General features: G+C 34.4%; 4 protein-coding genes across 7 annotated transcripts; 2 read left to right on the forward strand and 2 right to left on the reverse strand.

Moving 5' to 3' along the window:
• Positions 1-1659: 1659 nt before the first annotated feature.
• LOC107807404 (protein DMP9-like) lies at positions 1660-2852 on the reverse strand. Its single transcript, XM_075240881.1, has 2 exons — positions 2277-2852; positions 1660-2071 (listed from the first exon to the last, which is right to left on the reverse strand). The coding sequence occupies exons 1-2, from the start codon at positions 2729-2731 to the stop codon at positions 1846-1848; spliced, it is 681 nt and encodes a 226-aa protein (XP_075096982.1). The 5' UTR covers positions 2732-2852; the 3' UTR covers positions 1660-1845.
• A 4770-nt stretch (positions 2853-7622) lies between these two features.
• LOC107807408 (uncharacterized) lies at positions 7623-11131 on the reverse strand. 4 transcript variants are annotated; one of them, XM_016631773.2, is made up of 6 exons: positions 10855-11119; positions 10449-10738; positions 9596-9861; positions 9391-9485; positions 8260-8412; positions 7623-8074 (listed from the first exon to the last, which is right to left on the reverse strand). In XM_016631773.2, the coding sequence occupies exons 3-6, from the start codon at positions 9699-9701 to the stop codon at positions 7919-7921; spliced, it is 510 nt and encodes a 169-aa protein (XP_016487259.1). In that variant the 5' UTR covers positions 9702-9861; positions 10449-10738; positions 10855-11119; the 3' UTR covers positions 7623-7918. The 4 variants fall into 4 exon arrangements, with proteins under 4 accessions (XP_016487259.1, XP_075097149.1, XP_075097148.1 ...); XM_075241048.1 differs by having other exon boundaries at positions 9596-10738; positions 10855-11131; XM_075241047.1 differs by lacking the exon at positions 10449-10738.
• A 3947-nt stretch (positions 11132-15078) lies between these two features.
• Positions 15079-18064, forward strand: LOC107763922 (replication protein A 70 kDa DNA-binding subunit A-like). Its single transcript, XM_075240069.1, has 6 exons — positions 15079-15404; positions 16838-17108; positions 17185-17281; positions 17366-17490; positions 17567-17651; positions 17998-18064. Exons 1-6 carry the CDS (start codon positions 15246-15248, stop codon positions 18062-18064), a joined length of 804 nt encoding a protein of 267 aa, XP_075096170.1. The 5' UTR covers positions 15079-15245.
• On the forward strand, positions 17768-20996 carry LOC107807402 (uncharacterized). The gene is made up of 6 exons (XM_075241240.1): positions 17768-17952; positions 18914-19077; positions 19151-19271; positions 19336-19530; positions 19642-19692; positions 20431-20996. Exons 3-6 carry the CDS (start codon positions 19173-19175, stop codon positions 20581-20583), a joined length of 498 nt encoding a protein of 165 aa, XP_075097341.1. The 5' UTR covers positions 17768-17952; positions 18914-19077; positions 19151-19172; the 3' UTR covers positions 20584-20996.
• Positions 20997-23969: the final 2973 nt, after the last annotated feature.

The following is a 23969-nucleotide window of genomic DNA, read 5'->3' on the forward strand; positions in this document are numbered from 1 at the left end:
TTGCTTAGTCCATGACCTCTATAAATATATTGAACCTTCTTTGGCTTCACTTCAACATAAAATGACCTCTATAAATATAGTCCAATGATCTGTCATTTGCTGTCACAATGCGAAGGTAAATTCCATCAGTTAAATAGTAACTGGATATGTTCTATTTGCAGGAACTCTTTCTAAGAATGGAAACTACAACTTCTGGAGCAGATGCTGAGGTGGTTGTCAATAATCCTTCGCCAGTGACAGCTCAAAAACAAAGTGCAGACACTCCTCATCGACGCACTCCTCCTAAGAAGCAAAAAAGAACGACTCCATCAGAAAAATCTAAATCTGGGAATAGTGGCAGAGAGACGTCCGAGATTTGGAATCACTTCTCCAAATTTACTGCTAAAGGAGGTAAATGTAGGGCAAAATGCAATTATTGTCCTAAAATATTTGCTGGAAAAAAGACATGTGCATTGTGTAAGGAGTAATTTTTCCTTAACACCTATTGCCATTCATTGTTTGGTTAACACAATAGCCACCATGGTTGTCATTCAAGTAGACCTGTTGTACTCAAGCAACATGTTACAACATGCTCATTCAAGAAAATGCCCCGTATAAGATTGATCCTGACCCCACAAGGTGTTATTATCATGATCCTTCTTTGGTGTATAATTTTAGACTTTTATATTTGCATGGTCCTCCTGTTCTTTTTTGTACTCCAAGATAGCTGCAGGAATTTATTAGAATTTTATGATGGCAGCTATATATAGTTTGGAGCACAAGTTTATCGAAACGAAAAACCCGAGAAACCCGAAAAATTCGAGAAATCTGAGAAAACCCGATATTGAAAAACCCGACTTTTGTTGGTTTGGTTTGATCTATAGATTTAAAAATCTGATATAATTGGTTTGGTTTGGTAATTGCAAAATCCGAACCAACCCGGCCTATGTACACCCCTAATGTCCAGTATAATATACTGGAGTTTGGAGCACCGGTGCTCCAGTCTCCCGTATATTATACAGGAGTCAGCAAAGTATACCGGTCCAGCATAATATGCTGGAGTTCGTACACAGATGCACCGAACTCCCGTATATTATGCGAGACCGATCTCTGTTGCAGCAAAATAGTGGCTATTTTTCATTGACTTCGTAAACGGTGACTATTTTTGAATGACCAGTCCGAAAATTGGCTATACCGTGCTATTTTAACAATTTAGGTAGCAAAGTCCATTCTAATTTCTAGAAATATTGAGCTGTTTAGAATTGAATTGAGCGGAAATGTCAAACTTTGCTAGCGTGTTACTGTTTTATCCATTGATATTGTTAGGATAATTAGTAGAATTTGAATTTGTTGTACTTATCCAATATATTTGTAACAACCAATCGACATTAAATGATGCCAAATTTAACATTAACTTTGCCTCATTCAAACAAAGTTGAAGAAGATATAATCAAGGCTTCTACTAAAAATGTTACCATGACTTAATTCTAAAAAAAAAAAAAAAATACTCATTCATTGAAATTCTTTCAACATCTCATGTTTAGTGCCAACAGTCAGAGAGACATTTAATCAAATATTGAATAAAATTAAGGAATCAATATCCGAAATACTACAGAAAGTTAAATAATTTGAAGTTCCTACCATAACCATGCCTTTCTTTTAATAAACATTAACAACTGATAGAAAAAGGCTCCTAATAAATTGATCCATAGATCTAAACAATAACCAGAGTAGTAATTACTTAAATTACAGTACATCAAATAGTACCACAGAGAACTAACTAAAAAAATCCTCACATATACAATTGGAAAAGGAGAATCGAAAAACAAAAACAACCTAAAATTAAAGCACAACCCGCCCTAATTATTAAGCAGACATACATCCAATACCATATCTAGTATTGGGGAAAACAAGAAAAAGTCCACTGCAAATAACTCCCACCATTAAAGGAAAACTCCTCATAATTTCATCAAGTTCTTTTGCATGTCCAGGGAATAGACAAAGCGTCACTCTATGATCCGAAAATGCAATCGCCACAAATACCAAAACAGACATCATTGCATGTACGAAATCCGTAAATCCCACGACGTACCTGTTAGAAAAAGTAAACAATAGATTAAAACATGAAATAACGGCTTTGAAGTGTAAAATCAACTTACTACAAGAAAAATAATGTTCGTGACGAAAGAATAAAATCGTCACAAATATCAACCCACATGGATGAATTCTGCCATAAAACTGTTACAAAACTGTGACAGACGATCTGTCTATCATATCTATTCCGTCACAAATATTACCTCTCATCTTTTGGCACATCCACACCTAGTCCAGACTTGAAAACTTTCAACCCTCTTGGTGTCACAAATCCATAGTAAACTTTCCCATCGGGTCCACGAAAACTATCGGTAAAATGGAAGAAGAAGCAAGACAAAGTACAAAGGCCAAGTAGTGTTAAAATCATTAATGTAGTGACCGGTGAACAATCGCCTTTGCCATAGACTGATGGAAGGACCATTTCAAAAGTTAGAAGTGTGCCTGTTGGTAGAAAATTGACAAGCAATGAAGTTTTTGAGAGAGTTTTTTGAACCCCATTAGCCATTGCTCTTCTTTTTTTGCCACCAATTGCTGGTTGAGGCAATTCAGGGATCGGAACATCGTTATCTGGTGGTAAATTAGTAGGGTATATTGTTGTATCTGCACGTTTTGATGCACTGTAGATTTTGATCCCAATTCCCTCAGTACTTTGCTCCATTTTTTTGAGAAAATTGAGAAGATTTAGAGGGGTTGAAGATTGAGAAAAAAAGAAGAATAATGATCACGAATGAAGTTTTCAGTCAAAGATGATGAATTAGTTTGGAGTATTGGATACTTGATTTGATGTACTTTTTGGTTTATTTATAGTTTTGGGGTAGATAAATTAAACGGCATCAACAATTTTTGAATTTGGTTAACGTTAAGTAACTAACTGGTTTCGAATGGTTGCCACCCGTAAACTATTATTCTCAAATTCAAAATTTGCAATCTCATTTCGGTAGTTACTTTTTTTCGTTAATTACTTTTTAAAAATAAATCATTTTGGGAAAAGGCAAAATGACTGCTATGATTACTCAAAGAGCACAACAAAAACATATTTGATTTACATGAATTTAGATATGTTCCTTCCAATACTGTTAATATAGACCTCAATAATCGAAAAGAATTAGTATTATTATTGGACTATCACTAGACCACTGCTAATTATAATGGTGGTCATTTCCAATCAACGAATTACAAGATAAATGTGATATTCGGCCAAAAATGCATATATTTACCCATTGTTATCTTATATTCTGGTACTTTTAATCGTCATTTGAGTATTAGTTATATTATTTTGCTTAATATTATATTTTAATTGTATAGGAATAAAGCGGTGTGAAGATGAAAAAATTTGGGATAAAATTAGATAAAACGCGGAAAAAAAAGAAAGAAAGTAAATTAAAATAATAAAAAAAAAGAGGACACCCTTTGGTTTTGACTTTTGTCCCCCCAAGTGGAGACAAACAACACAAGAAAGATATAGAATGCAATTGCATTCTAAATGCAATGGATGAAAATTAACGTGAAGGAATTGAACGAAAAGCTCATTGCCTCCAGCGCCACGGTCAGCGCTGGGCGCGGACAATGTTATTTCAGTCCTACACGACCTTAACTCGTATAAAAGGGGTCTCAAACTTATTTTGGAGGGGGAGAACATTTTTTGAGAATAAAACACAAGCACAGAGCCGCCGTGGAGGTCGGAATTCATCAAGTTCCATCTTTCTTCCTCAAAACTTAGTAATTTTTATGTTTCTTTGTATGATTTATTGTTTGGCTACCATATCTATGTGGAGCTAAACTTCACGTTCTAGGGTTGTGGTTCTTTCATGACTGTTATTATTCGGATATTGATTTTGATTTCTTAGTTTATCATATTGGTTTATTTATTCAATCCCGCACTTAATTATTTGATTGTTTGATCACCAATTGAATACTATCTACAAATCTAGAATTGAACTCGAAAGTGGAAATTCTAGATTGCATATAGGATTGAGTTGAGCAAGTTCTTGAACCTGAGCATAGGGGAATAGATTCGCGGTTAGGATAGACATATACCTAATTGTCTTGCTTGGTTGATTTACAGGAATTATAAATGCGTTCTTGCTGATTCTAACTCCATAGACATATAGACGTTAGGTTAGCTTGAATAGGCGAGTAAGAACTCGACAGATTCTTATTAGCAATATTAACCATGTTAACCAATAAACTAGACAAATTATTTAGTCAATTCAATTGAAGAATATAATAGGATTGTTAGATAGCCCATCACCCTAGATCGTTTTCATTACATTGATATCATAAAAATCTGCTCTTTCTCTGTTCAAAGTTCATTATTTATATTTCTTTATTTAATTAGTTTGAATCGAATATTTCTAGGTTTAATTCTTGTTTAGATAATTAGGATAGTCTAATTTAGTTAATAGTTAATCACAAGTCCCCGTGGGTTCGACATCCGACTTTTAGTCACTTTATTACTTGACGACCCGTATACTTGCGTGTGCGTTTGGCCGCAAAAAGTTTTTGGCCGCAAAATGATAAAAGAGTTCAAATTTATGTGCCATGACAGTGAAAACCTTTTTTCTCCATCAAGTTAAAGTGAACTACAACAGAACCTGTAGTCTAACTTGGTAGCCTAGAAAATAATGTAAATTACATGATAAAATAAGTTCAAATACATTGATAGCATAAAAATAAGTGACCATAAGTTATCCATAATGAAATTTACTATTAAGGTAGTTACATATGCTTCTACTTGACGCCCCAATTAGGGATGACAAATAGGGCGGGGACAAAACCTTAATGGGGCAGAGCAAGGCAAAGTCTTAATAAGGCCGGGCAAGCAGGGTGGGTCAAAACACGCTTTGAAGAAATAGTTAATGGGACATGGCAGGGATTGGGCAGGATTTTAGCTGCAAAGTCAACAAAGAAATTAGAATTTTCTTTTACTTGCGTTTGCCTACTTCATAGGATGGAGGTTTGTCTTTTTTCTATGTTATGTTTAGATGTTCTGTTTTTGTTGTTTTCTGGTCGGGGGTAGATATATAAAGTGTTGTCCACAATTTTTTTTTTTTGGTAAATAAAAGATTTTATTACCAAAGGCAGTTAGTACAAATAATAAGGAAAGTCTAGGGATGAATTCTCACTCCAAAAACAAAACAAAAAAAAAGAATACAGGCCACTCCTAGCAACTATAACAACCAATCTTCTCTAATTACTCTCCACAGACTAAGCTATTAAGGATAAAAATTCAGCTTATCGAGTTCTTTAATTAGTCTGCTCTTTTGCGATCCTCGATAGAATACTTCTTGGATGATTCTTCTAACAATGCTCCTATGGCCAGTATGCTTAGCCTGAAAGACCCTTTGATTTCTTTCAATCCATAGATGGTATACACATGCTGCCAAGGTCATTCTATAGAGTTCAGCACCAGGACTTCTTCCATTGGCATGGATTTCTGCCCACTTCAGTTCTTCTGGCCAACTCATATTTTTTCTCGCTATTTGTTACCGTTGCAGCAAACTATTCCATATCTGGCGTGGATTTCTGCCTACTTCAGTTCTTCTGGCCAACTCATATTTTTTCTCGCAATTTGTTGTCATTGCAACAAACTATTCCATATCTGTGCAAAAACTTTACATTGGAAAAATAGGTGGGATATACTTTCTGTCTGAAAAGCACATATCGGACATATTTGATTGTCAACAATTCCCCAGTTCATCAATCTATCTTTTGTGGGCAATCTCCCATGAGCTGCTAGTCTGAAAATAAAGATCCATTTGGGAGATCCATAGTTGTTGCAAACCATTTTCCTCCACTGAACTTTTGGAAAGTCACCTCTCATCATTAGATACATCTTCTTGATTGAGAAGGCCGTCATGCTTTTTAAGTCTTCTTCCACGATCCCGGCTAGCTGGACATAACTTTGCATCTTTTCAATTTTTTGCACTACCCATGAAGCTTGTTTAGGTACTGCACCCCAAATTTGTCCACCCTTGATGTAATAATTATGAACCCACTTAACCCAGAGTTTATCCTTTTTACAACATAGGTTCCATAATAGCTTGCTAATCGCTGCTCTGTTCCATATAGCTATATCTAGGATATTAAGTCCACCAGCACTAGCAGGATAACATACTTTCTCCCAAGCAAGTAATGCTCTCTTTGTCAATTCCACTCCTTCGGTCCAAAGAAATCTTCTACATGTAGCTTCGATCAGCTTTATCACTTTAGTAGGCAGAACAAAAATCTGTGACCAGTAAATCTGAATGGAGAAAAGAAATTTTTTTATCAACTGAACCCTTTCTGCATAGGAAAGGAACTTTGATGTCCAGTTTGTAATCCTTCCTAGCTTTTAACAATTAAAGGTTGGCATTGGTTGATTGACAGTCTTTTTGTACTGAATGGTACACCCAAATATCTAAATGGTATCTCCCCTTTACTGAACCCAATCATCTCCATTATAGCCCTTTGTGTCTCATCTCTCACCCCTCCAAAGTAGATAGAGCTTTTCTCTTTATTTGCTATCAAACCAGATACCTGAGAAAACTCCTGGAAGCAGTCATAAAGCATCTGAACAGATATTAAATCACCCCTACAGAATAATAGTAGGTCATCAACAAAGCCTAATTGTATCAAATTCATTTTCTGGCATATGGGATGATAATTGAAATTTGGTTGTTCACTCAGTCCTTTCAACATTCTGGAAAAGTAATCCATAGCGAGAACAAAAAGGAAGGGGGGTATAGGATCCCCTTGCCTCAATCCTCGTTTAGCTGCAAATGGCTCCGTAGGCCATCCATTAATGCCAGTAGAGTATGAAACTGAACTTATGCAATCCATGACCCACTGTATGAACAAATTAGGAAAGTTCATATGTATCAGTACTTGTTCAATAAGCTTCCATTCTAGTGAATCATATGCTTTTTGCATGTCCACTTTTAGCATACATCTTGGAGAAATCCCTTTTCTTCCCTATCCTTTTACTAGTTCGTGACTTAAGATAATGTTGTCACTTATCATTCTCCCGGGCACAAAAGCTGATTGGCTATAATCTATGAGGTCACCCATCACGCTTTGCAATCTGGTGGTTAGGATCTTGGAGATCAATTTTGTTATTAATTCTAGGCAAACATTTGGTTATGTAATATTGGTGGATCTTGGGTGGGAGATATTTTGTGAATATGTTAAATGAAGCAAGAGCAAGGGTGCAGCTACAGTGAACTCCAGTGGTTTTTGAAGGGTTTATTGCTCCAGGTCTTTAGGTAGATATACACATACATACATTAGAAGAAGTCAATCAACTGTTGGGTACAACTATTAGTACTTACTATGTCAGTAGATGTACGGTCTATGATTCTGAACTTCTTTTGATTAAAGCGTTGTGTTTGCTGTCTTCCACGTCAAAATGTTAATTTTGCATGTACAGATATGATATTCTATTTTATACTACACTCTTTTCCTTTTTAATCTCTTGTCAAAAGAAAGACATCATTCTATTTTAGCCTTAATGACATGTTTTTAATAAAGTAATTTTACGTCATGTAAACCGAAGCCATACCGTTATCAGATTTATCATGGAAATCATATTCATCTTTCTTTTTATAATAACATGAATAGTTACAGTTCCAAACTTAAAAGAAAGGAAGAAACAAAAAAGCTAAACGGGGCAGGGCGGGGCGGGGCAGGTTGAAAAAGAGAAACACTGTTAAACAGGGCAGGGCGTGTTGAATTTGGGGCAGGGCGTGTTGAATTTGGGGCAGGGCAATGCTTCACCTGCCCTGTCCTATTGCCATCCCTAGCCCCTATGAGAAAGCTTCAGACTTCTGAAGGCTATAAATAATTCACATAGAAAAGAAGGAAGAAACTATCTGGACAGGAAACCATGGCGAGAAATGGCAATCTCAAACGCTTGCATTCTTTCTCCTCCAGCAAAACCATTGCAATCATAAGATGAAATCTCATTGATGTTGAGATCAACACAAGTCTGCACAAGTTTCTCACCAACACGTTCCGCTGCTTCCTGTGATTGAGAGGGACAAAGTCAAGGGATGATGCTATGACTTGAAAATCCCAAAATGCATTGGAACAAGAAAACATAGAAAACTGAGATCCCATCTTCAAATTAAGCAGTCTTGAAATACCACTCACTATAAAATTTGCACCAACATATTTATAATTATGTCTTAATATGCTAAAGATACTCACTACAGTGCTGCATGGTGGATCACCCCGGATTGATTTTTGCAAAGTGCTCCCGTAAAATAAAGACTTTTTATTTTGGTCATCCACCAATGTAGCATATAACTGTTTTTCTGAGCAGAAGACTGAAAGTCTTGGTTTTTCAGGAGTTCCATTAAACTGCCAAGACCGAGAAGAAGTTTAATGATTACAGTGAATCAATAAAGTTATACATATATGCTGTGTGTGTTTGTGCGAGAGAGAGAGTTCATGAAATGATTTTAGAGAACAATTAAGATTAAGCATTGCATTTGGCAAGCCAAATGGTAGAACAAATCAAGAAAAAGGCAAATAAACTTCATCAACATGGGACAAGCCAAAAGACATTTGCAGAGAACTTGAAACACGCCCGAAGATGAGAAGCAAGCTTAAGCTACAAGTTTACAAAGGCAATGGATAGAAGGATGACAAGGGCAAAAGTACAAATGCTCTACCTATTTCCACTAGACATAAAGATATGCAATGTTTTAAATGTCAATGTGTGAGTAAAAATGACATATGAGTATCCTAATAAAAGAGCTATGTTGTCAAAGCCTGACGGACCTTATGTAACCGGGAAATGTATGAAACAGCAATCCATTAGGTTAAAATCAAAGTCATCGTTGGCTACTTCTATACAAAAATATGCCAAGAATAAAAGTAAACTCTTTACATTTACCTTATTCAATTTTCTATACTTGTTTTGTTCTAAGGAAAAATGACTAATTTCTGCTCAACAATGTATGATCTTAAAGCCCAGTTACAGTTTATCTCTTCCAAGCTAAAGCACTAAATGCATCATTCCCAATTATATTCTCCTAAACTAGTTTCTCCCTCTTGTCCAAACACAAAAAATTGTAATTAAACCCATCAGCACCGAATCATGTAACATGATTCATGTTCACTAACATTACCTGTTAGTGCAGCCAAATGTAGTACATAATTGGGGCTATAAAGAATCTCATGTGTTTTATTTACCAATTTCATGTGTTATAATTTACTGATCTCCTGTGAAAAATCCATATAACTACAAGAAAATTTGTAACCGGTCATAAAAACCAATCTCCTCAATTATGTCTGGGGAAAAATATCAAGAGCATAATTTTACAACATACGTACCTTTTTTCGAATTCGTCTATTTCGAAGTTTAGCACTCTCAGTTCGAGAATTAGCTTTAGCTGTGGCTTGAATAACCAATGGCTTTATTTCTAAGCCTACAAATGATAATATAGAAAGCTAAGTACACAGCAGAAAAGGATTTCCAGTACCAAAAAAAAAAACTATGAAAAGCTATAAACTTTAGAACAATTGACAAAAAACTTACTTTTATTTTGGATAGGAAGGGTATATGAGTGATTTACACAAATTCCAAAGAGCTCACAAGTCTTTATTTGTAGCGAACAAACATTACCCAGAGCCATAGTTGTCATTCTTACCGTAAGTTTCCCAAATATTTTCACTTGCTAATAGAAATTACAACAGGCCCACTTCTCAAAAATGGACATTTGCGTGATTAAAAGCTAGCACGGCTCACTGGAGTAACCATCCGCTCCTTTGGGAATTTAATCAAACAGGTTGTCTGCAATTCACCTTCTTGCATGCCATAGTTTTTAGAAGATAATGAGAATGGAGAAGCGGTCAATTTATGGACTCGATTAGGGGTATATTGGGTTTGGGCTGGATATAAGCCCAACATAACAAAAGTAGCTTGAAGATCCTTACTTCTTTGTAAAGAAGTTGACTGCTACTATTAGTTCAGAGAAAAGAAGAGATAAATTAATGGCAAAGGGGGGAGCAGTAATAACCATTATGGGTGGTTATTTTTGCAACTAGCATTCCCTTTGAAAGGAGGTACTTAACTTTAGCTGTTAGAATCCAATTAACAACCTCCAAACACGATTTATATGATACTATTTTTATATTAGTTTGTATAAAAAAACTAATTTGTTTGTATGAAAAAATAATATATAAATTAAGACTTCTCACTTTATTTTTAAAGGGATACTTTTATAGTCACAAAAAGTACATCCCTAACCCCAAGTTCAAAGAAAATATATGGAACACAGTTCGTGAAGGTGTTAGAGAGAGAAAGCCTAACCAATCTCTATAATTTTTAAATCCCCTTCCCCTTAGTATGGTCTCACTGTCGCAGGAGCAAAAACTCAAAATTCACCAACCATGGAAATTCTCGATCCTTGATATTGGACTTGTGGGACTATACTGGGATGTTGTTATTGTTTGTTTGTCATCAAGGTGTTTGGAAGAAAAATCCCCCACCACCTCCTGCGGACCAAGCTCCAACAACTCTGGACCCCAATGGAACAGTTCATTCTTATCGATCTAGGATAGGGCTTCTTTATAGTAAGATTTGCGAAGGAAGAAAATATGATCAGTGCACTACACGGAGGATCATGGTTCATCATGGGTCATTTTCTATCTGTTCAGAACTGGGAACCCAACTTTGTTCCTGCTAACATAAAAATATAAGTCACATCCATGTCTACCCACCAAATTTTATGACAATAAAATTCTAGAAAAAGTGGGTAAAAGAATTCGCAAACTCCTAAAGATAGATATGTGTACCTCTGCTACTTTAAGAGGTAGATACGCACGGATCTGTATTCAGGTGCAAACAAAGGTACCGCTTCAAGCATCAGTAATAATTGGGGATCACAAACAACCCATAGTGTGTATTATCTGCGAAGAGTGTGGGTGAATTGACCATATCTACAAGAAAATGCCCTTAAAAATAATCATAAGCACACCGGAGTAGCCGGAATCCATAACAGGTAGTCAAAAACCATCGAGTCTACAAGACTGGAAAATAGTTGAATTCCCCAGAAAGATGTCACACACCTTCTATCTATAAAAGTTTCAAGACACGCTAAAAATAAAATTATTTTGACACGCTAAAATATAAAATTATTTTTTTCAATATTGTCTTGAGTGCAAAAAAAAATTATACTTAAATAATTGAATATACAATTAGAGGAATATTAATACTTTTAATATTATTAATTATTAAGAGCCTGTTTGGCTTAGCTGATTTAGAGGGACTGATAATCGTTAGTTGCTGAAAAGCACTTTTAAGTGCTGAAACTTATTTAAAAAATAAGCAGTTACGTGTTTGGATAAAAGTGCTGAAATTAATAATAAGCAACTGAAGAACTAGGTATACGAAGAGTTTTGTTTAAAAAGAATTATTTTAGGGATAGAATAGTAAATATTTTGGTTAAACCTAAAGTGCTTATAAGCTGAAATTTGATAAGTTGAGGGAGACCAATTTATGGCTTTTTGCTTATTTTTGGCTTATAAGTACTTAACTTATAAACACTTTTAATTTTACCAAACGCATAGATAAGCCAAAAAGTGATTATAAGTCAGTTTAACCAACTTATAAGCTTAGCCAAATACCCTCTAAAAGTGGGTATCGTTAAATACTTAATAAGTCAAAAAAAAAAAAAGCAAAATAAGACATTTAAGAATAGGGCTTAAAGCCCATATACTAATAGATTCCATTGTAAGCTAAAGGCATAAAGCCTTGGACGAAAGAGTGGCCAGTAAAATTTCAAAGAATACAAAACAACCAAAACAAAAAAGGCAGAGACTTCTACTGACAAGAACCATAAGCATAAAATTCTAGGTTTCTTTACAAATTACTAATTCTTGAATTAAGGTATATAAATTTTATATGCTCAATTATCCTACAATATAAGAATTGAATAGTTAATTTCTTTCTTTTTCTGTATCAATATTAAGTTCAATGTTCAGGTGTGAAACTTTAAAATTAATTAAGATACTCTGGTTGTTGTAGAATCGATTGGTCGATATGTATAAATTGGGTCGAAGCCTACATATTGGCTCGAGGAGTTTTGAGGTGAGTTGATATAATCCTTTACTAAAGTGGTTTAACTCACAAAAGTACGCATACAAGGGGTTTGATGAATTACTTAAAAGAGTTAATATGTACTTAATTGGAGTGAGTGGGTACCTATTAGCTTAGAATTATTCTAGTTAAAGTTTAGATGATTTATTCTGATATATGTGCTTAAAATTTCAGATTTTTGTGTAATTCTTATATGTCATTTTCATGCTGAAAAAAAATATATGAAGAAGCAAGAATCTTTAGAAATACTTTTGAATGTTTATTTTATTCTTATGACATGCCTTACATTTAAGGATAACAGTATGAGTATGTATAAAAGATAGAGACTTGACACAAGAAGAAGTTTTAGAAAGAAAAGATTTTTGGGAGTATCGTTATCATCCCGGCCGAGGTTTCTGACCAAGGTGTTAACTTCCTGAATACTTGTGCCAAAGTAGGGAGCACACGAGCCGAAGGTCTTCGTTGCTGAGAATTTACTTAGCCAGGCTAAGGTATGATACATGAGCGCCGAGAACCATGAAGCGAGGGACACCTCGTGGATTGGACCTATTCGATCAGGTTGGGATCGAACTCGTACCGATCATACGGTGACTAAGACAGAAATTAGTCAGGATAGTTCGAACTCCCAAAGTATAAAGTGGAATATTTTCTTTATAAGAAAGAAAAAAATTTCTTTTAGAATATTCATAAACTCATATTATGCAATTATTTTAGAATCGTTCTTATAAGCTTTATGTTTTTCAATATTTAGAATCTTTGCTCGTAATGTATATTTTAATTAAAGTTTCATCCCCTGTCGTTGAGACTCTCTGAGTACAATGGATGGTACCGACGTTCTCTTTTGGGGACCTACGTTGGTCTGCGGTACAACGTAGGAACTGGTTTTGCAGGCGAGCAGGCTACGAGTTAGAACTTCCCTCACTTCAATTGCTATTGGTGAGCTCCACTTTTGTTCGTGGAGTACTTCTTTGAGTCGTCATTATTTAGATATTTCTTTTTTTACTTAGAGAACTCGCCAAGAAATCTCATCTCCTGAGTAGTGCGTCAGTTTATCAGTGGAGGTTTCATAGACACAGTCGGTGAGTTAAGATTCAAGTGTAGTGGGTTAAGATTCAAGTGTTTTTAATAATAACTTTGCAATATTTCAGTAGTTACTACGAATAAATTTTTAAAGTTGGTTTATTTTAAATATTTAAATTAATTAAAAGTATTTAGTCAAAGTATTTCCTTTGTTGCATATAAAGTTTGAGGTTATAATAGTTTTGATAAGTACAGATGGTTTGCTCGTTCAAGTTTAACGACCGGGTGCCCGTCACAGCTTATTCAGAAAATGGTCGTGACAAAAGAACATGCAGTAAGGGAAACTAACAAAGAGCCAAAAATAGAAGCATTTGGTAGTAAAAGACGACGTAACAGTGACCAAGATCTACAACCTGGATTCCAATAAGTTCATTGTCCTCGGGGAACACGGGGCAAGAATTGGACAGGCCCACATGAACAGGGCCAACACTCTAGAAATGGGCCTGTTAGCACAAACCCAATTAACGGGAGTTTACAAAGCCATGTTAGGGCGTCAGACCAACACAATGAACCACAAGAGAGAAAGCCACACACATATCCATAGGCCCACCACACACCCTAACACACGCCTAAAACGAGCACTAATCCCGCCCACACAATCCCTGACACTCATAATACCTGATCAAGTTGTAAGGTCTGTGTACATACTATCCTTCCCAAATTCCATTCCCAGAGCCCACATGTGAAATTATATTGGGTTGTTGTTGTTGACATCCAATTTTGTCCCACTTTTTTCTATTTAATTTCCTTGTGCTTCCTGGTCATTAATGCTCTAATAGTGTATTATTATTTATTTTATGGTTATTATTACCATTATTATAATCATATTACTTGTAGGATTAATATCACTGTTAATAATATTATTACTAATTATTATTATTGTTATTATTACTAGTTGCGGTAGTTATTATTAATTCCATAATAATTATTATTAGTGATATTGTCATTAGTATTTAAGTATAATATTTTATTTATATAAACTAACTACATATTTTGAATAATCTTTATGTCTATCATATTATTATATTATGTCCAAATTAGCAAGACAAAGGAAGCTCAAAGAAATTAATAGGAAGAAAGAAAATGCCATCAAATTAGGCTCAAAGGATAACCCATTTTTATAGATGAGCCCAAGGTCTGCCAAAATGATTAGCCCATGTAATACAATTCCTTTTGAAGACTAATGAGCCCAAATATAATTTATTAGATTTTCATTTAATTCCAACCGAAGCCCAATCCGCCTAGACCATTTAAAAGAATCACCAGAAGCTCTTATCTTGGCCGTAGGATTAAAATTAAAACGATCCAATGGTCCTCCTTTCTTAAGACTTAGATCTAATAATATGTAGACTTGTAAGGGTACTTTTTGAAATCTCATGCAGTCGGCCCCACCCCCTTACCTCTCTTTGACAAAATTCCAGCTTGCTTTAACTTTGAAACTTCGCCATTTTCAGAAAAGTCTCATTCTCTCTTTCATATCTATCTATAATTAAAAGCAGAAGACAAAAGCACAGAACAATAGAATGATACATGGCATGTTAAGACATTGCTCCTAAATATTAGGAAGTAAAATTCAAACCATTCATGAAAAAACCGTAAACACTTCTGTGCAGTTTTGTTAATATTAAATCATTGTATTTGGAAAAAACCATGGTATTTTTAAAAAACAGCCCGCTTCCTCAAAAATAGGACTGGCCTTCCGCCCCTGTTGCAGTTCTAAACCGTTCAAACTCCTCTTCAATTATCTCAATTTTTAATGTTTTTAAATTATTAAATCAATTTATTTGTTAAAACCTTTTACTCCACAATATTAGGTAATTACTTTTTACCTTCAACTTAACCTATATTTTCTCTTCAAAAGCACGATGGATTCAACTGCTTAACCCACGTATCGTATAGTGGGTATCAACTGCTCAAGCGTAGAGGAGTTTATATTTCTTCCTCAACTACACGTTCTTCAATTCTAAAGTTCCTTCTTCTATCAAGATTTCAAGAAAACTTACGGCTTATGCAAAAGATGGCTACTCACATTGATTTCATCAAGGATATAACAATTTCGAAGATGCAATGGAAGTTGAAAGTTCGTGTTGTCCGTATGTGGGAAGTACCAGATCGTTTTAATCCAGACACTATATTCTCGATTAAATTGGTTCTACAAGAAGAAAAGGTATTTTACATATGTTATTACCTTGCTAATTCGATTTGATTTTCGGAATTGTTATATGATTATATATATATATATTTGTTTTGCTCCTCCAAATTGCTAATTCGATTTGATTTTCGGAATTGTTATATGATTATATATATATTTGTTTTGCACCTCCAAATTGCTAATTCGATTTAAATTATACATGACTTAGGCAGCACTCTGCAGCAAAGTAGTTTTCGAAAGCAATGCCAGAAAAATCCATCTTCTTCAAATGATCCTCCCTTCTGAAGAGCATATGAGCTGCACATTTATAGATTTGTTATGCTGAATTTTTGTCATAGTTGACAATAGCCATTCTTGAGATTTACTCTATACATATAAGTGATTACCTATAATTTGAATCTCTTAACTGTATTGATGGAACTATATCCATTTTCCACATAGGTTGTCAACTTTTCCAACTAAACTACATTATTAGAATTCACATTACCTTATTAGTTGATAGCTACGTTAATGCAAAAGAAAGCCAGATGCCATTTGCAACAATCACAAAACATGAAAAACTGGGAAGTTCTTAAATGATCAATACTCATATAATGCAGGACACATTACTGTTTATCAACTTTCTGCTATTAGAATTCACATTACTGTTTATGTAATTATATTTCACATTACTGTTTATCCTCCCTTCTGAAGAGCATATGAGCTGCATATTTATAGATTTGTTCAAATTTACTATGCAGTACATTTTTTCAAATTTTTCATGAAAAATATAAACTAATTCCTTTGGTTCTCTGTTTCTCGGTTTTGTATTCGTCCTCAAAACATTTGTACAAATATAAACAGGGGACAGAAGGGGTTGAAAAAAATTTATTTCGAACTAAAGTTATTTCGAATTACCAAAAACAGTTTCACTTGCAAAAAATGGATTTCTTTCTCTATTACTACAACTCAGCTACTATGCAGCAGATTTGCATATCAAATCTCCTGGTATATTAGTGATTTTGCACCATCTGCTAAAGATAATCAGGATTCCAAGCCTGAGGCTATAAGAGGGATCTCTTTAACTTCTGTATTTGTAAACTCAGAACCAGTTCGGGAGGATCAAGTCCAAAATGCCATCAAGTTTCTTTCACATCCAAGAGTTAGGGGATCTCCTGTCATGTATAGGCGTTTTTTTCGAATTACCAAAAAAAGTTTCACTTGCAAATCTGATTTTTTTTCTCTATTACTACAACTAATTAATTTGTTTAACTCTACTGTTTACGACTATAGTTAATAGTTAATATAAATTACCATTAATACAAATCATAACATTGCATAGTCGGCATAAAGGTTGCACCAGAAGACATGTAACACGATGCAACATTATGTACTCATCACGTTGTTTAATACTGCCAAAAACATCAATCTATGCTTCAGTCTATTATGTAATGTAATTTTTTTTGTAGGGCGATCGCATAAGTGCTTCTACTGGCAAGTCAGTTTTGCATCTTTTCAAAACACAAATTACTGAGCTTGGATTATATAATATGGCGAACTTTATTGTTTGTCATAATAAGGAGAAGTTCAACACCACGAAACATAGGTTGAGGCTGACGTTTACTCAACGGACAACAATGGCTGAAACAACTGATTCACTTTTCCCAATCAATATCTTTGATTTGCGACCATATGATCAATTGATAAATAAGGTTGACGTGAACAAGGCTGAATTATTTGGTAAATAAAGATTTTACGTTAATTTTCTAATTATGAATTTATCTACTATTTATTTTAACAATTTCTTTTTCTTTAGATGTCATCGGAGAAATTGTCAATTTCAGTGAGGTACAAACGCAAAACCAAGGTGGAATTTCTAGGAAGTTTATGGATATTGAACTAGAAGATGACGAGTAAGAATAAACATTCATCTACTAATTAAGGATTGATTTGATAATTACATATGCTAAAATTACATTCTTATTTCTATTTGACAGGAGGAAGAAGTTGTCTGCTACATTTTGGGGGGAGTTTATTGATGAAATTATTCCTCATCTACTAAGTGCTAACAACCAGCCTATTATTGTTGTTATGCAGCTCATAAAAGCCAATAAATATCAAGGTAAAATACAATTACTCAATTTAACATTACTTTGTGAAAGTTATTCATTATATCTTACACGAACGTTGTTTTGTAGATTCATATTCTGTGCGCAATACATGGAATGCATCAAAGCTGTGGATTAATCCAAATTTTCCTCAATCTGATGAATTTAAAACACGGTTCAATATATATATATATTGATTTATTTATATAAAATTTCACTGCTTCTATACTCAAATATATATATATATATATATATATATATATATAAGATTTCACTGCTTCTATACTCAAATCAAATTTTCCAAGTATACATCTAACTGTTTTAGTTATTCATAAATACAGATTACTTTCTGTTCGGATAATAACTCCGAGAGGCTGACTCAAATCATCTCTCAACAAAGTTACTCTGTCTCGGATGAGTTGGAGAAGGGCATTGTTCAAGTTAAAACAATTGGCTAATTAGTGGAGTCCATGCAAGTGAGTGACGTAACTTCTGTAGTATTAATTTAACTGTTGTTTCAGGTTAAAAGTTGCAAAAATGCACATCTTTGTTTCTCTCATTTTATGGTTTGAAAAAGGCAGTTTTTAAATTTAGGTAAAGATGCACAGAAGATAGTGAACAACCAATGAAGAAACTCTAGCAGACAAATAGAGGGAAAAGAACAAGTAATTGTTCATTATCTACATGCTAAATGATTGAGCAGTAGTATAGCAGGATTGAAATTAAGATATAGATTATGTATTCCTTAAGTCAACTATGCTAACACCATTTAAGTTATAGCTAGATAAACTGACTAGAGGCCACACACAAATTAAAGACTAGAAGTAGTTCAAATCTTCTTTGTCATCTTTAATGGGATAGATTCCTAATAAACAACTACCTAGCCTAATATGTAATCCCCAGTAGACCATCTACCAGATTACTACATTATTATATAGACCTCATATGATCTCAGAACCTCAGTCTCCTACATGTATAATGCAGCAAGCCACATGCGAAGAAAATCGCACAATAGTAACAATTCGACTTATCTAGAAAATCATCGCAACCAGAAAGAAGATTATAGCTCAATTTATCTATATTTGAACTCTTAACTGATATAAACTAATTTGCGTTCCTTGCGATCAACGGCATGTTGGCACAGTACCTCTAAATCCTAATCCATATCATATATGTACCTATCTTTTCCTCATGTCACTGAGTCGCCACATGGACCATTTTTTTTATGTCTTTACATTACATATGAAGTTTATTTTTGGCCTTTAGTCCTCTTATTTTATGGTTTTAAAGAGTGTTTCCTCATTTGGAAGATGAAAAATTCTTCAATTACATTTATGTTATTTCTTTGATATTATGATTGACCATATTCTCTATGTCTTTTCATTACATTTGTCTTATCAATTTATTCAACAATTGTCTTATCACTTTATTCAACAGGAAGGTCCATGTTGGATTGTCGCAAGTATTGAAAATTTAGAACTTGAAAAAGGATGGTCGTACGTTAGCTGCAAGAAGTGTCAAAAGAAGGTGGATAAACTAGGAAACATTTATTAATGCCCAAACCCCAAATGTAAACATGAAGATTACTCGGCAGTTATTAGGTAAAATCAGCAGCTCTATTTCCTTAATCCATCAAAATATTACATTTATATCTCAAATCAACTGTGCAATTAGGTACAAGCTTCAGGTTAGAGTAATGGATACTACTGGATCTGTTTCCCTATTGCTCTGGGACCGTGAAACCAGGTTTCTTATAGGCAAATCAGCAAAAGAATTGAAAGAAGGGTTTCTTGAGGTATATCAACTAATTAAGTTTATATTTGTTATTTGCATAATTCTAACTTAAAATTTCATTCTAGAATACTGGTGCTGTTGATAAGTATCCCTATCCAGTAGAGCTGAACAATATTCTCCAAAGAAAATTCATGTTTAAGGTTATTATCAAGACAAAGAACATTCACCAGCAAAAGGAAGTTTATAGTATTGTTAAGCTTACGGATGAGGAGCAACTGATAAACAAATATAGTCCTGCTCAACCTTCAGATGACTTAACTGTATGTCATATTTCTTCACAAACTTCATAACATATTTAGATTGCAAATTTCTTTTATATTGCATAATTTGAATCATAATTTCAAACTCATTTATTTATTATTTTTTGATAGGAACCTGACTTCAATAATATTCAAGTCTTAGATGGAGAGAAGGAATGCGAGGTAAATACATAACTAATTTGTCCTTTAACATTAAAACGACTTACATATCTTGAAGGATTTCTTTCTGAAAATTTTTCAGATTTGGAGTAGTTTTTTTATAACTTTAAAAGTTCTAGATGTTCACTTTGTTTTTTCTATGGGAATCTATGAACACAGTATTAATATTTCATAGAATAAGATAAGAAAACCTGTTAAGCAAGCTTAATTATACTGCCTCTGTATAAATTTATTTCCACTTTCAATACATATAAACAACTGTGAAGTGAAAATATGGAGAGAAACCAGAAAACTACTGCTATTGCTACTTTTTACTCCTCAAATCATACCTGGCTCATTGGCAATTTGTCGAAAATCTTGTGTTTCCTCTTCTGTTGTACTCACATTTCACCCTTCCCATCATTCTCTGCGGTTGGGAAAAACGGACCAACTATATTCTGGATCTCTTCCGTTGTACTCACATTTTCACCCCTCCCATCATTCTCTGCTGTAGGCAATAACGGCCCAATTATATTCTGGCGGCAAGAGGCAGCTTCCTTAAGCTTCTTTCGTCGTAGCCTCTTTCTCTGGGACCTTGTGAGCTTCTCATCAGTCCCATGATTAGACGCTTGGTCGCCAGAGGAGGAAGAGCCCCATCGTCTTCCACTTCATCTGTATATAAAACCCAATTACTAAAAATGCATTGGTAAGTAACAACTGCAGGCACTAATTTTGCACTAAATTTTTATTTTATATATGCAGGATTCCACTGAAGATAACGATACAACCGATATTGCACATACACCTGACCAGATAGGTATAACTAATGTTGCAACAATGGTTGAAGAAGATCCGAATGCACAATTGTCAGGAAATAAAATGAAGAGAGTATTTAAGAAGAAGAAAACAACATAATGTGTTTGGGAATGTTACAGTTGGAGAAATCAAGAACTATTTTATGAGTTCATTTAGTATATTATTACTACTCTTCAGGAATGTCTATACCTGACAAGCAGTATGTAATGAGGGATTGGATTATGCTTATTTATGCACCAAACAGAACTGAAAGACTTGAGTAAACATGATAAGAATATGTATCATGGGGATTGGATTATGCATTTTTTAAGCGCACCAAACAAAACTGAAAGAATTGAGTACATAGGGTAAGATAAGAGAATTGTTATATATGAGAGTTCATCCTCAACAATTTATAAAGCTAATGAATTGTCCATGTCCCTTGGACATTTCAATGTCAGAGCCAGCTTCACAATTTCAGAAGTAAAATCTGTAGAAATTGGCTATTTGTACTTAAGAGTCAACTCTATGAGTTATGCTGAGTTTTTGTCATAGTTGACAATAGCCATTCTTGAGATTTACTCTATATATATAAGTGATTACCTATAATTTGAATCTCTTAACTGCATTGATGGAACTATATCCATTTTCCACATAGGCTGTCAACTTTTCCAACTGAACTACGTTATTAGAATTCACATTACCTTATTAGTTGATAGCTACGTTAATGCAAAAGAAAGCCAGATGCCATTTGCAACAATCACAGAACATGGAAAATTGGGAAGTTCTTAAATGATCAATACTCATATAATGCAGGACACATTACTGTTTATCAACTTTCTGCTATTAGAATTCACATTACTGTTTATGTAATTATATTTCAGTAAATAGTCAAGCAAGTATAGTTGCTGGATTGATCGCATCCCTACTCTTGCCAAAAAGGTTTGGACTGAGAACAATCCTCTACTGCTACAAGGCCAGAAGTTGCCATGGAAGGCTGTTAATCACGCTCTGGTCACATAGCCACGCCTCATCAACTAGACTTGAAATTAAATTCATTTCTTTAATTAGTTTACATATAACCTTTAAACTTTAACATTAAAAAGGAGGAAGAATAAAGGAAAAAAAATACAAACATTTGAAACGTAAATAAAATAAGAGAAAATGTTAATATTGAGTCATTTTGGGCAGCAAATTTGTTAATCACGCAGCGAAGCGAGGGTCAGTTTGTGAAACCGGCACCGGAGCATAAGAGACAAGAAAAGTCTTGGACAGCGAAGCCAGGGTCACTTCGCGATATCGGGTCAGGAGCAAAAGAAACCAGAAAAGTCCCGGACAGCGAAGCGAGGGTCACTACTACGAGTCCGGTACTAGAGGAGAAAAGTTTAGCTTCTCATATTAAAGAAAAGTTAAAGGAATATCATATTTTTCAAATATTGGACAATATTTTGCCGCAACATATTTTCAACATGAAAAATCATATGTTGCATGGTGTAGAGGGATATCATTGTCGATAAAAAGAGTTTTTGGCCGTAACGAACCAACCAAATTGTCAGAAAGGAACATAAGCAAAAAAAATACTATCTACAAAGAACTGTTAGTTATGATATTAAATTGAAGCATTTAAATGATTATTGCATTTTTCACCCCTTTATTAATAATTTTTATTCGCTTGTGCGCGCGAGTGTGTGTATATATATACTTTCTAGCAAATTATCTCATACTTGCTCGACGAAACCACAAATTTACTTTTCACCTTTTTATTATGAGTTTAAAAATACCCTCAGCGAGAGGCGGATAATATTTGACCAAGAGTCTAAACAAGAACAAAATTGCTCGATTTCAACTAATATATAAATAAATTAGACTATTGTCCCATGTTTAAACGCAATTGATTTGAAAATATTATGGGAAACACCTATTAGCAGAAGTAAATGTTAAGGTATATCGGATAAAGCAAAAGAAACACAACTTTTTAAAATACACTATTTCAAAATAAGTAGACAAATCTAATTCTATTTACGTTGTGTTACATACCAAAACTGAAATTCAATATTACCGATCTGGAAGAAGAAAATACTTGGATTTATATTAAAATATTGATTTAGTTAAAAAAAATTAGATGAAATAAAAATACCCCATTAAAAGCGGAAAAGAGGCGCCCCTGTTTCGTCTACTGTAAAGACACTCCTTTACAACTTCTCAGCCCTAAGACAGTTTCTACTCAAATTTGACATGGAAGAGGAGAAGAAGCTCGCAAGAAAAAATCGGATGAACACCTTGAAGCAGAAAAGGCCGAAATATTGTTCGGATAATAATGGTATGAACTTTTATGCACTATTTCTTGAAACAGACTCTGTGGTTAATGATTACAAATACCACATTTCGGTTATATATGATTTTCGTCGGGCAAATTTCCTTTGAGTCGCACTAATGTCCTGAGACTCCGTTAAACCTGAAATTGTGCGCATTGCGTTGTATATTAACTGTATTGGTTAGTACTAGATAATTTGAACATCATACCACCAAGACTCTTCGCAGCATCCTTGAGACTTCCAGCAAAATACTGTTGCAAAACCTCTAAGCTTATTGTTTTCTACGCTTTTCCACGTTTTCTCTCTATGGGCTTCAGTTGTATCATTTATGCCCTCTGCAACTTTTGCAACATTCAATTCCACAGGGGACTCTTGCTTTTTCATTAGATCAGGACGCACCCTTCCTTCATTGAAAGAACACGCCTTTTTTTTTTTTTTTTTTTAGTCTATTTCTAAAGTTGTATGTACGGCTGGGCATATATAGGATAAAGCTGGTAGCTCGAACCTAAAAAAAACTTATTGGGTTATTGGTATCAGGTTATTGGGTTAACAGTTTCTCTATGCATTCAAGGAAGCCGGCGATCCATCATGTAATACTTAAGCCTGTAATGAGTCATTGTCTTGCTTCTTTTTGTTGCGGAAGCCAAATGTATATAGTGTGAATAAGTCACAACTACTATACCAAAATTATGACAGCCACCAAATAATAAATAAGACAATAAAGCAACAATAAAGGGAACACCACAATTTACGAGGTTCGGCTAATTTTGCCTACTCCTCGGACACAACCAATATTTTATTTCACTCCAAAAATACAAGTGAAATAATACTAAAGAGAGAAGATACAAATGCCTTAAACAGATGAGAAGGCAAATGAGAGGTGTGTTTCAATCCTAAACATTAGGCCTTCTTTTATAGGGGAAAAATCCCCCCAAACTTAACTCCCAACCAATGTGGGACTTTGGCATTTTGCCAAACTTCAACAAATCTCCACCTTGGCAAAATTCCACATTTTCAATTCTCTCTCAATAACAAATTTTGGTTGTGTCTTCATCTTCAATCTTCAGTGTTCAACAATGTTGATCAAATCCAAACAATGTTGAAACTTGACCGCAGTCACCACCTTTGTCAGCATATCAGCAGGATTCTCTGTAGTATGAATTTTCTTCACCGTGACTCCACCTTTTTCTA

This window comes from Nicotiana tabacum, chromosome 20 (genome assembly GCF_000715075.1).
Source record: "Nicotiana tabacum cultivar K326 chromosome 20, ASM71507v2, whole genome shotgun sequence".
NCBI classification, from domain to species: domain Eukaryota; kingdom Viridiplantae; phylum Streptophyta; class Magnoliopsida; order Solanales; family Solanaceae; genus Nicotiana; species Nicotiana tabacum.

Excerpts from the sequence above, each read along its gene's own strand:
- LOC107807404 (XM_075240881.1), bottom strand. The coding sequence starts at position 2,731 with ATGGAGCAAAGTACTGAGGGAATTGGGATCAAAATCTACAGTGCATCA. Across the intron at positions 2,072-2,276 it reads GATGTGCCAAAAGATGAGAG|GTACGTCGTGGGATTTACGG; the intron begins GTAATATTTGTG and ends TTTTTCTAACAG.
- LOC107807408 (XM_075241048.1), bottom strand. The coding sequence starts at position 9,701 with ATGACAACTATGGCTCTGGGTAATGTTTGTTCGCTACAAATAAAGACT. Across the intron at positions 8,413-9,390 it reads ATAGACGAATTCGAAAAAAG|TTTAATGGAACTCCTGAAAA; the intron begins GTACGTATGTTG and ends CGGTCTTGGCAG. Across the intron at positions 8,075-8,259 it reads ATCCACCATGCAGCACTGTA|GAAGCAGCGGAACGTGTTGG; the intron begins GTGAGTATCTTT and ends TCTCAATCACAG.
- LOC107763922 (XM_075240069.1), top strand. The coding sequence starts at position 15,246 with ATGCAAAAGATGGCTACTCACATTGATTTCATCAAGGATATAACAATT. Across the intron at positions 15,405-16,837 it reads TGGTTCTACAAGAAGAAAAG|GGCGATCGCATAAGTGCTTC; the intron begins GTATTTTACATA and ends TTTTTTTTGTAG. Across the intron at positions 17,652-17,997 it reads TCTGATGAATTTAAAACACG|GTTAAAAGTTGCAAAAATGC; the intron begins GTTCAATATATA and ends CTGTTGTTTCAG.
- LOC107807402 (XM_075241240.1), top strand. The coding sequence starts at position 19,173 with ATGGATACTACTGGATCTGTTTCCCTATTGCTCTGGGACCGTGAAACC. Across the intron at positions 19,272-19,335 it reads TGAAAGAAGGGTTTCTTGAG|AATACTGGTGCTGTTGATAA; the intron begins GTATATCAACTA and ends ATTTCATTCTAG. Across the intron at positions 19,693-20,430 it reads ATGGAGAGAAGGAATGCGAG|GATTCCACTGAAGATAACGA; the intron begins GTAAATACATAA and ends TTATATATGCAG.